A 12,367-nucleotide genomic window follows, 5' to 3' on the forward strand; every position below is an offset into this window, starting at 1 on the left:
CCCATCCCCTGTAGCCTTTGAGAAGATGTTAGTGAATCATTGCACTCTAAGTAGATCTTTAATGCTTTTAGGGAGGAAATTTTAGCTTTATAGATGGATGGACAGGCTTGGGTGGTTTCAGGAGGTGAATTACATGTTGGTGAATTCCCAAGCACTGATCCTTTCTTGCAGTATTTATGTGGTATATCCAATTTGGTTTGGATCAAGGGCAGCCCTAAGATTTTGATTATGGGAATTCAGTGCTAGTAATATCAAGAGAAAATGTTTATATTTGCTCTTGTTTGAGGTGATCATTGTCTGGCATATGTGTGGGATGAATAATTATCACTAATCAGATAAAAGTGTGAATGTTCTTAGGGTCACAGTCTAAGAATACAGGAAAGGCCAGTTAGGACTGAGATGAGAAATTTCTTCACCCAGAGTGGTGAGCTAAAACATTAGATCATTTTAAGGAGACTGTTTAAGGAACAGTTGTTGCAAGTGATGAATAAATATGTCCCTCTGAGACAGGCAAGAAGTGGTAAGATAAAGGAACCTTGGATGACGAGAGAGGTGGAGCTTCTCGTCAAAAGGAAAAAAGGTAGCTTACATTAGGTGGAGGAAGCTAGGGTCAAGCTCAGCTCTACAGGATTACAGGCAGGCGAGGAAGGAGCTCAAAAATGGTCTGAGGAGAGCCAGGAGGGGGCACGAGAAAGGCTTGGCAGAACGGATTAGGCATGCGACTCTTATACCTAACAAGCGAAGGGATGACCTATAATCTGATGATAAGAAGCAGAGAGATATTACAAAAAATTTAAAAATAAGATGCTGGTGACAAACCAAATGATTAGAATAACATGGTAGGTATAAGAGTCGCATGCCTAAGGTCTAACCAGAGAAATGAGTAATACAAAACTATGTAAACTAACGTTAAAGAGATCATAACAATTTGTCAGCGTAATGGTGTCAAATTAGGGCAGCAAGGAAGATTTTACAGATACAAAACAGTTTGTGGGGTTACATAGCACAGCATGAACCCAAGATCACGGTTGAGGCCATCTTCATGGGTACGGAACTTGACTATCAGTTTCTGTTCGGCGATCTTGCATTGTTGTGAATCTCAAAGGCCACCTTGGAGGGCGCTTACCCAAAGATTGGAGGCAGAATGTCCTTTACCACTAAGTGTTCCTCGACTGGGAGGGAACATTCCTATCTGGTGATTGTTGCACTCATTCACCCATTGTCGTAGCTTCTACATGGTCTCGCCAATATACCATGCCTTAGGGCATCCTTGCCTGCGTTGTATGCAATAGTCAACATTGGCTGAGTAACATGAGTATCTGGTGGGTGGTATTCTCATGTGTGATGGTAGTATCCATGACCTGATATGTTTTACGGAGGTTGCTGTGGCAGGGTTGTGTGGTGTTGAGGTTGATGTTGTCCTGAAGGCTGGGTAGTTTGTTGCAAATAATGATCTAAGGTTTGGCGATTGTTTGGGGGTGAAAAGATGATCTTGGCGAGGTGCTTATCCGACATGTATGCTCATGCCATCAGGAAATGCATTAATGCTGCACTTGCAAGGTAGTGCAGAATGTTTCTCAAGCACAACACTCTGGTTAGACTGAAAATGTGTTGCTGGAAAAGCGCAGCAGGTCAGGCAGCATCCAAGGAACAGGAGAATCGACGTTTCGGGCATAAGCCCTTCTTCAGCCCTTTTTCCTGCCTGACCTGCTGCGCTTTTCCAGCAACACATTTTCAGCTCTGATCTCCAGCATCTGCAGTCCTCACTTTCTAGTCTGGTTAGACTCTCAGCATGTGACTCTTATACCTTTCATGTTATTGCAGTCATTTGGTTTGTCTCCAGCATCACTTTATTTTTAAATTGTTGTAATTATCTCTGTCTAATTTAATCAGATTATAGGTCGTCCCTACACTTGTTAGTCAGCCGTTGACACTTTACACACACTGTCTGACATTTTTGCTGCAAAGACCTTTTATTCAGCCTGTCGACATTCCAATTCATAGTATTTGTAAGGTCTTTTGATCTCTGCCTACACATTTTGTGCCTGTGTGCTTCCCTCACCGGGGCAATGCTCCGAAAGCTTGTGATTTCAAATAAACTTGTTGGACTATAACCTTGTGCTGTGTGACTTCTGACCTTGTTCACTCAAGTCCAGACACTATTGCCATTTGGAGGATTCTGCAGCTGTTGCTCATGCGCAGACATTGAGCCACTTTGCGGGATGGGCGAATGCGAAGAGGAATTGACGTAATGTGGGGCATGCGTAGACGGGACTTGTGGATGTGGGACAACGTCACAACGGGTGGTGGATAGTGGGGGAATGTTCCAATCAGGTGTCGGCAAGACGAACCAGGGGCCAATGAGAGTGCGGGCCGGCTCGCTCCGCGTGTCTGGCAAGGAGGCAGTGAAGGCTGTGCTTCCGCCATGGCAGCCGCCGATCGCTAAGGTTCTGTTGAGGGGATCGTGGCTTCGGCCTCTTATTCCGTGGTGACGGTTTCTTCCCCCTATTCCCCTCGATCATGTCTGCATGGTGCCGGGCTGCCGCTGTTTTCTGCCTCAGTCTCTGTTACATGGCGGCGGCAGCCGAGCTGCAAGAAAAGGATGAAGCGGCTAAAGCGGAGACCGGGCAGCAGGTGAGGCCGTGGGGGCTCTAGCGCCGCGGGCCCAGGATGCACCATGAAGGCGCTTGTGACAGCACGGGCCTGGGTTCCTCTCGTAAACCGCAAAGGATGTGGTCTCAGCCCCATTGCTGCCCGGCAACAATCCGGATCAGCCAAATCTGTATCAACAGTCAGCCCCTTGTTGAAAAAGAGAATCTTATTATAAAGTGCTGACACAAGTTAGGTTATAGGGCAATAGGGTTTACCGAATTCACATTGTAAATGTTCTGGAAATGTTGTTCAGTCAAACTGCTGGATTATCATTAGCATAAATATTTAAATATAGAGCAGAATTCAAGGGGAGTGTCCCTGTTAGCTAGCCAATCTTTTACCTTCACCACCTCTCTCTCCTCTCCCCCCCCCCCCCGCCGCTATCTGCAGCTCTCCCTACGCCCACAGTCCTGAAGAAGGGTTACACCCGAAACATTAACTTCTCCGCTTCCTGATGCCTGGCTGGCTGTGTTCTTCCAGCCTCCTGCCAATCCTTTATCCATGGCACTGAACTTTCATTTACATTATAACATTTTAACCTTGTTGAATAACTTCTGGAAATCTTAGTACATCCCTATGTCCCACATTACATATTATTTCTTCAGAGAGTTTTAATAAATTGGTTAAATATGATTTCCCTTCCACAGAATTACATTGACTCTGCTTGATTGCATAATTTTTTGAAGTGCTTTGCTAAAATCCATTTCATAATATCATCTTCCCTAATATCTATATTTTTAACGAATCCGTAGTTTCCTCTTTTAGAATCATATACTTTTAAGCACAGAAGGAGGTTATTCCGCTCATTGTACTGAGTCCTGAAAGAGCTACCCAGCTGGTTCCATTCTCCAGCCATATCACCTGAGATTTCTAAAATCATCATTTTCAAATATATATTCAGCTCTCTTCTATGGAATCTCCCTCTTTCACTCTCCTGCCAGTACATTCCAAATCTTAACAGCACTTTGAATAAAGAAGTTTCTCCTCATTTCCCTCCGAGCTTTCGTGTTGACAGTTTTTAAATTGTGATCCCTAATTACTGATATATCAATGAATTTACCCTGCCAAAATAGTTCATGCACTTTAAAAAAGCCTCTTAGTCTTCTCTGTTCCACTTACTATCTCTAATCTTTCTTTGTATCTAAAATCCTTAATTCCCAATAAATCATCTTTGCATACTCTCCAGACCTTTTAACATCCATCTGAACTCAGTAATCCACATGTGGTCTGACTAATGATTTGTAGAGGTGAAGCATCATAGAATCAGAGATGTACAGCATGGAAACAGACTCTTCGGTCCAACTTGTCCATACCGATCAGATATCCTAAATGTAGTCCCATTGGCCAGTAATTGACCCGTATCCCTCAAAACCCTTCGTATTCATACACCTATCCAAATGCCGTTTAAATGTTCTCATTGTACCAGTCTTCTCCACTTCCTCTGGCAGCTCATGCCATACATGACCCATCCTTTGCGTGAAAATGTTGTCCCTTAGGTCCCTTTTAAATCTTTCCCCACTCACCCTAAACCTAAGCCTCTTCCTTGCTTTTATACTGTATCTATTTATAAACTCCAGGATCCTTAACAACTGTCTTAACTTGCCTGGTCACATTCAGAGAATTTTGCAGTTGAATTCTGAGATCCCTCTGCAATTTTACTTCTCTCAAAGTTGTTCCAATGAGCCTGTATTGTCTAGTCCTAGTTCTTCTACCAAAATGCATTAGCTCACATTTCTCTGCATTGAAATTCATCTGCAAGATGCTCTGCCCATTTGGCCAACTTTGTTTTTTGGAGTCGTTGAGTGTCATCCTCACAATTCACTCTTCTTTCTAGCTTAGTATCATCTGCAAATTTAGAGATTTTGCCCTCCACACTCATCTCCAGATTGTGTATATAAATTATAAAAAGCAAAGGTCTCAACACCAAGCCCTAGGGAACACCATTTTGAACTTGTCTCCAGTCTGAGAAGTGCCCATCTATATATGCCCTCTGTTTCTTACATTTTAGCCAACCTCTAATCCTTTTTGCTAAGGTCCTATCAATCCCCAACATTTCTAATTTGCTAATAGTCCTGCCATATGGCCCTATATCAAGTTCTTTCTGAAGTTTAAAAAAAACCCAATATCCACAGCACTACCCTTCTCCTCTGCCTGTGTGACCTTGTCAAATAACTCAAATAAGTTTGTCAAACACGACCTGCCCTTGAACAAACCATGTTGATTATCTAGTATTAATTCATTTTTCTTTGTGTACATTTACCTCACGCCTTATTATGGTCTTCATTAGTTTTCACACTACCAATGTCAAGCTGACATCTATAGTCGTCTTTGTTATCCTTTGTCCCTTTCTTAAACAATGGTAGCCATGATGTGGATGTGCCGGTGTTGGACTGGTGTGGACAAAGTTAAAAATCGCACAACATCAGGTTATAGTCCAACAGGTTTATTTGGAAGTACAAGCTGTCAGAGTGTTGCTCTTTCGTCAGGTAACTAGTGGAGTAGGATCATAGGACACAGCATTTATAGCAAAAGGTCACAGTGTCATATCTGGATGTGATATATTGAACAAACCTGGATTGCTGTTAAGTCTTTCATTTTTTAGAATGGGCTGCAGGTTTTGATTCTTTAATATGCAAACCCCCCAACTTCTTTCAAACCAAATTCCCGTGATAACTTAAGATTTTCTTTTTTAAAGAAAGTGACATCTCAATTCAGACAATGCATTAAAGGTATGAGGTTAGAGTCTGTATGTATTCCAGTCTTGAGTCTGACTGGTTCAGTTTCCAAAGTAGGAACTTATAAAATGTCACATGGATTATAGAAAATAATGACTGAATATTAATGAATCAAAACCTGCAGCCCATTCTAAAAGATAAAAGACTTAACAGCAATCGAGGTTTGTTCAATATATCACATCAGTTTATGACACTGTGATCTTTTGCTATAAATTCTGTGTCCTATGATCCGACTCACTAGCTACCTGATGAAGCAGCAGCACTCTGAAAGCTTGTACTTCCAAGTAAACCTTTTGGACCATAACCTGGTGTTCATTTTTTAACTTTAAACAAGGGTGTCACACTTTTAACCCTCCAGTCCTGTGGGAGTAATCCTGTTCGGAGAAGTGAGATCACCAACTGTCATAACCCTACTTGTCCTGCAGGTTTCCGAAATCTGCCTACAAATACACTCTTCTAGTTTCTCCTCACTACTTGGAGATATACATTATTAACCAAGAAGATCACTGCCCCCTTCTTTTTCTTACCTCTAACCGTATAGAGTCATACAGAAACACTCTTGTGTCAAACGTGTCCACAGCAGCCAGATCTATAAATCTGACTCAGTTCAATTTAACAGCATTTGGTGTGTATCGCTCTAAACTCTTCCTATTCATCTACCCATCCAGAAGCCTTTTAAATGTTGTAATTGTACATGTCTCCAGCACTACTTCTGGCAGCTTTCTATGCATACAGCATCCTCTGTATGACAATGTTACCTCTCAGGTCCTTTTTAAATCTTTCCCCTCTCACCTTAAACTCTTTCCCCTGCGCCCCCCCCCCACCCAAACCTAGAAAAAGAACTTGGCTATTCAGCTTGCCTATGCCGCTCGTGTTTTTATAAACCTCTGCTAGGCCACCCTCAGCCTCGCATACACCAAGGAAAAAAGCCCCAGCCTATTCAGCCACTCCCTATAACTCGATCCTTCCAGTCTTGGCAACATCCTTGTAAATCATTTCTGCACCCTCTCAAGTTTAACCGTATCCTTCCTATAGGAGAAAGTGAGGACTGCAACTGCTGGAGATCAATGTCGAGAGTGTGGTGCTGGAAAAGCACAGCAGATCAGGCAGCACCTGAGGAGCAGGAGAATCAATGTTTTGTGCCTGAAAAGTCGCTTTTCCTGCTCCTTGGATGCTGCCTGACATGTACTTTTCCAGCACCATGCTCTCAACATCCTTCTATAAGAAGGGCAACCAGAGCTGTAAGCCTTGTCAGTGTCCTGTACAGCAGCAACATAACATCCAAACTCGTGTACTCAAAAACTGAATCATTCCGGGTATATGATGGTATCTTTGATCAAGACTGCTGCACCAGCTTTTACTCACCTTTTTTGTATCTATCCCTTTTTGAATAAAACTGGTGCATTCTCTATTTCCAATGGAACTTTTCTTGAATTTAAATAACTATAGAAAATTGTTTAATTGTGTACTGGCAGGTATTTCTTTTGTTTTGTATTAGTACCCTTGTGGTTAACTCCTAGCTGCCCTCTGGGCAAGGGATGGGCATTTAATGCTGGCCCAGCCAGTGATGCCCTCATCCTATGAATAAATGAAAGTGCAATATTTTGAGACGGTTTGACAAAGGGCATTGTTGACTTCGTGATGATGTCACAAAATCTTCTACAAGTAAACTTTTCTCTCTTGTCTGCAGTAAAGCAGAGTGTTACTTGGAAAGTAACTTCTTTTAACCACTTCTGACTGTTCTGAGATTTATAAAAAGGTAAATTATATAAAAAAAAATCAGATGGCCAGCCCATCTTGTCAGAACAGTGCCAAAGAGAAAATGGTGATTGAGCCTAAACTTAAAGATCAATTTGGGATGTTGCCAAGTGTACACTGGCAAGATAATCAGAGGGTTAGATAGGGTGGACAGGGAGAGCCTTTTTCCAAGTATGGGGACGGCAAACACGAGGGGACACAACTTTAAAGTGAGGGGAGATAGGTAAAAGACAGATGTCAGAAGTAGTAAGGATATGGAATGCTTTGCCTGCATCGGTAGTAGATTTGGCAGCATCCAAGGAACAGGAGATTCAATGTTTCGGGCATAAGCCCTTCTTCCTGAAGAAGGGCTTATGCCCGAAATGTCGATTCTCCTGTTCCTTGGATGCTGTCTGACCTGCTGCGCTTTTCCAGCAACACATTTTCAGCTCTGATCTCCAGCATCTGCAGTCCTCACTTTCTCCTCGGTAGTAGATTCGCCAAGTTTAAGTGCATTTAAGTCATCATTGGACAGGCAAATGGACGTACATGGAGTAGTGTAGGTGGGATGGGCTTCAGATTAGTACGACAGGGCAGCGCAACATCGAGGGCCGAAAGGCCTGAACTGAGCTGTAATGTTCTATAAACTCCAGTAATGAAGGGCTGTGTGGACCCAGGATGGGAGAACAACCTCAGATGAGCTTCAAATGGGTACAGGGGTTGTAACTTTGGAGCAGGTACAATTCTCGTGATGATGGGAAGGAGCCCTTTAGTGACCATGATGTCAAATGTTAGACTTCAATAGACAATAGGTGCAGGAGTAGGCCATTCTGCCCTTCGAGCCTGCACCACTATTCAATATGATCATGGCTGATCATCCTTAATCAGTATCCTGTTCCTGCCTTCTCCATTCGCATCTCTTTCCCACCACCATTGTGCCATTCCATCTCTGGTGTGGGCATGCAATGTGGGAATGGACACCACAAAATTGCAGCATTTCAGTTTGAGATGTCTAAATCTATGAACTTAATTCACTGCTTTTTCACTCTTGAATACATTGTGGTTACAAATAATGCTTGATGTGTGATGGTATTTGGCTTCCATATATTGGATTTAATGGTTCATCAATCTTCATTGTGGAGGATGACATGGAAAAAAAAAACTTACTCTACTTTTGATACTTCAGTATTGAAGCAGAGGTCAGTGTGGTGCTTTGTGAAGGCAGTTTTGCTGAAATTCTGTCTAAATGTGGCACTAATTTAACCAGAGACAAGTAAATCTCTATAATCTATTATGTGCATTTTTCCCTTTGTTACTATGAATCAGGTTAGGCATCCCAATCTTCTTTCAAATTGGATTCTCACATCCAGAGAGATCCATGGCAGGTACCAAAAAAAAACTTGAATGGATGTTGGTGCATTCTTGTACAACGTTTGAATACATTAATTTTCTATTAAATTGTAATTATTTAATGTAAATAAATGGGGCAAGCATCTTCCACACAATAGCTTCCTACAAGTAACAAGGCTGGCTTACCTGTTTTGGAGAGATTTACTGAGAGGGTAAGTTTGGCTAGGACCCAGAGAGACTACCAAGGCAAAACAGTGCAAATGCTGGATATCAGAAATGGGGAGAAAAAGTGCTGGAAATACTTGTAGCATACTACTCTTCCTGGAGTGTCAGAGGATGAGAGTTGACCTTATGGACGATTATAAAATCATGAGGGGCATGAGTAGAATGAATAGCCAAGGTCTTTTCCCCAGCGTAGGGGAGTACAAAACCAGACGGCAGTGGTTTAAGGTGAGAGAGGAAAGATCTAAAGTTATTACCATCTTAATTTATTCAGCTTAGGCAGAGGGTGGTGTATGTATGGAACGAGCTGCAAGTGGGAGTAGCGGAGATAGGTACAATTACAACCTTTAAAAGACTTCTGGATGGGTACGTGAATAGGAAGGGTTTAGAGGGATATGGGCCAAATGCTGGAAAACGGGACTAGATTAATATAGGATATCTGGTCGGTATGGACGAGTTGGACGAAAGGGTTTGTTTCTGTGTTGCAGCTCTGAGTTGGCTGGGCGGTTAGTTTGCGAAGCAGTGTGATGCCAACAGCGTGGGTTCAATCCCCACACCGGATGAGGTTACCATAAAGGACTCTCCTCAACCTCTTCCCACGCCTCAGGTATAGTGGCTCTCAGGTTAAACCACTGCCAGTTATCTCTGTCTATTGAGAGAACAGTCCTGTGGTCTGGTAAGACTGTGGCTACTCTCACACAAAGGTCCTCCTTCCTGATCTCTCATCTCTGTCCTGTCCCATCTCCATTGTTATCCTATTTACCACTTGCCACTCTTAAATAGCTTCTGAATAATTGGGGATGGGGAACAGTGCAGCATAGCCAATGGCATTCACATCCAATGAACGAACAATAAAAAAAAAATCACTTCTCCATCTTCTAATGGGGATTGGCCTTCCCAGACAAGACTATACACAACCTCAGGAATCACCTAATGGAACCTTATCTGAACTGCTTCCAATGCAGGAATGTCCCTCAAATAAGGTGACCAAAACATAAAATTGTATTCTAGGAGTTAACTCAAACATCATTTACAGTTGTAGCAAAACTTCCCTTTTACCTCCTGACAATAGTTTGTTATCTGTATTGATGACTTGGATGAGAATGTACAAGGCATGATTAGTAAGTTTGCTGATGACACTTAAATAGGTGGTATAATGAACAGTGAGGAAGGTTTTCAGAAACTGCAGCAGGACCTCGATCAGCTGGGGAAGTGAGTTGAGAAATGGGGAAGTGAGTTGAGAAATGGGGAAGTGAGTTGAGAAATGGGGAAGTGAGTTGAGAAATGGCAAATGGAGTTTAATATAGATGACTGTGAAGTCTTGCATTTTGGAAAGTTAAGTCAAGGTAGGAGTTTCATGGTGAATGATAGGGCCTTAAGGAGTGTAGTGGAGCAGAGAGACCTTGGAGTTCAGGTTCACTGTGCTCTGAAAGTGGAGTCGCAGGTAGACAGGGCAATGGAGAAGGCTTTTGGCACACTGGTTTTCTTCAGTCAGGGATTGAGTATAGAAGTTGGTAAGTTATGCTGCCGTTATACAGGATGTTGGTGAGGCCGTACAAGGAGTATTGTGTTCAGTTTTGCTCACCTTGCTTTAGGAAGGATGTTGTTAAACTGGAAAGAGTGCAGAAGGAATTTACTAGGATGTTGTCTGGACCCGATGGTCTGAGATATAGGGAGAGGTTGTTCAAGCTAGGACTTTTTTCTTTAGCGTATAGGAGACTGAAGGGGCAGCCTGATAGAGATGTATAAGATCATGAAAGGCATGGATAGGGTGAATGCACTCAGTTATCTTCCCAGGGTTGGCGGAATCGAGGACTAGAGAGCATCAGCTTAAGGTGAGAGGGGGAGGAATAAAAGGGAACCTGAGGAGGATCTTTTTTGTTTACACAGAGGGGGTATGCATATGGAATGAGCTGCCAGCATGAAGTGGTTGAGGTGGGTTAGTTAACAACAATTAAAAGGCATTTGGACAAATAGGAAGGAATTAGAAGGATATGGGTCAAGTGCGGGGAAATGGGGTTAGCGTGGATGGATATTTTGTCGGCATGGACCAGTTTGGGCAAAGGGCCTGTCTCTGTGCTGTAGGCCTCTGTGACTCTAATGAAAGCCAACAATCCATATGCCTTCCTAATTACTTGCTTTCGCTGCATGTTGACTTTTGTTTGTGCTTGATGGAAAAGGGCACCTCTATCCCAATCTACTGTGGCATTCTATAATTGTCATTTAAATAATAATTTCCTTTTCTATTCTTCCTGCCAAAGTGGTCAACATTAGATTTTTCCACATAATGTTCCATTGACCAATCATTTTCCCAACTTTTTAGCCTATCTATATCCCTCTGCAGACACTTCATTTCCTCCTCCAATCTTGCTTTCCGATCTGATTGTCTATCAATTGTAATATTCCATCACATGCTGTTTGCTTGTGTAGTAACATTTTATATGGCACCTCATCAAATGCCTTTTGGAAATCCAAATACTGTATCACCCTGACCTCTGTTCTGTCCTTAAGTTATTAATGTTAATATCACCTATTCAGGGCAGTATAGGCCCTTCAGCCCTTGATGTTGCGCTGACCTGTGAAACCAATCTGAAGCTCATCTAACCTACACTATTCCATTATCATCCAGATGTTTATCCAATGACAATTTAAATGCCCTTAAAGTAAGTTATAGTTGATCCAGTTAAATTTATTGTCATTACTGACTTTCAGAAAGCTAAAGTTAAAGCAAGATTCAATGAAGTGATTGTATTTTCTTTCTTGTAATGATTGACATTATCTAATAGTAAATTGGTGCAAATTATCCCAATAAATCAGCTCATGATTATGCAGGTAGAGTTTCATTTGACATTTAATGAAACTGGAAAGCTTAAGTTAGAAGGTGCATGTTTGTAACATGACACTCTATAAATAATTATATACGACTAAGTAAAGATTAACTCCGAGGTGCCGGTGTTGGACTGGGGTAGGCAAGGTTAAAAATCACACAGCACCAGTTTATAGTCCAACAGGTTCATTTGGAAGCACTAGCTTTTGGATCACCACTATTTTTCATCCATTGACTTTCTGGAGCAAAACATGGTAGAGAAGGATGGTTGATACGGACTGCATTCTGAGCAGAAAAAAAACTATACCCTTGTAGCTTTATAAATGAAAGAAAGTGACTGTAAATGTTGAAGTATGATTATTTGTATTGTTCTGAGTTTGAACCAGGTAACCAGTGGATGAATTAATTAGATATTTGAACATTTTGGATTACTTGCCTATCAAAGATGAAACAATTTGTGCCTTTGGAACTGTTGTTACTTACCATTGGCAACAGCAGATATCTTGAGAGCGACACACCTGTTAGGCTGAAGGTTTGGATCTCTAGTTAGAATTCTTGGATGAAATTTGTGATGGCTATTGTCAGCTGTGGATGGTTTTTGGAAAACTTTATTCACTGAAGGGGCATATGGGCTTGATCAGGTTATAGAAAGGTTTGAGAAAATTCATGTTTAGTATCCCTGGTTCAGTGGCCTTCAAAATGTGGACTGAGCTGAAACAACACACATAGCTGGCTCCTGGTTTTAACTGTTGTTTGTTTCTTGGGGCAAGACTTACCCTTACAATCAGATGTTTGCTTCCTCGAACACATCCTGGGAAACTGTAATTTCTTGTAGTCTTGACGG

The 12,367-nt window shown here is 42.0% G+C and overlaps 1 protein-coding gene across 1 annotated transcript in view; it reads left to right on the forward strand.

Annotated features, from left to right (window-relative positions):
* Positions 1-2,378: 2,378 nt before the first annotated feature.
* The window catches only part of tmem165 (transmembrane protein 165), a 30,688-nt gene continuing 20,699 nt past the window's right edge, over positions 2,379-12,367 (forward strand). Inside the window, exon 1 of the mRNA XM_043690738.2 lies at positions 2,379-2,634. Within this exon, the coding sequence (XP_043546673.1) occupies positions 2,521-2,634 (114 nt within the window). The 5' untranslated portion in view covers positions 2,379-2,520. The remainder of the gene's footprint in view (positions 2,635-12,367) is intronic.

Source organism: Chiloscyllium plagiosum, unplaced genomic scaffold, assembly GCF_037043375.1.
Source record: "Chiloscyllium plagiosum isolate Xiang-an unplaced genomic scaffold, Cpla_swu_hap1 HiC_scaffold_1, whole genome shotgun sequence".
NCBI classification, from domain to species: Eukaryota; Metazoa; Chordata; class Chondrichthyes; order Orectolobiformes; family Hemiscylliidae; genus Chiloscyllium; species Chiloscyllium plagiosum.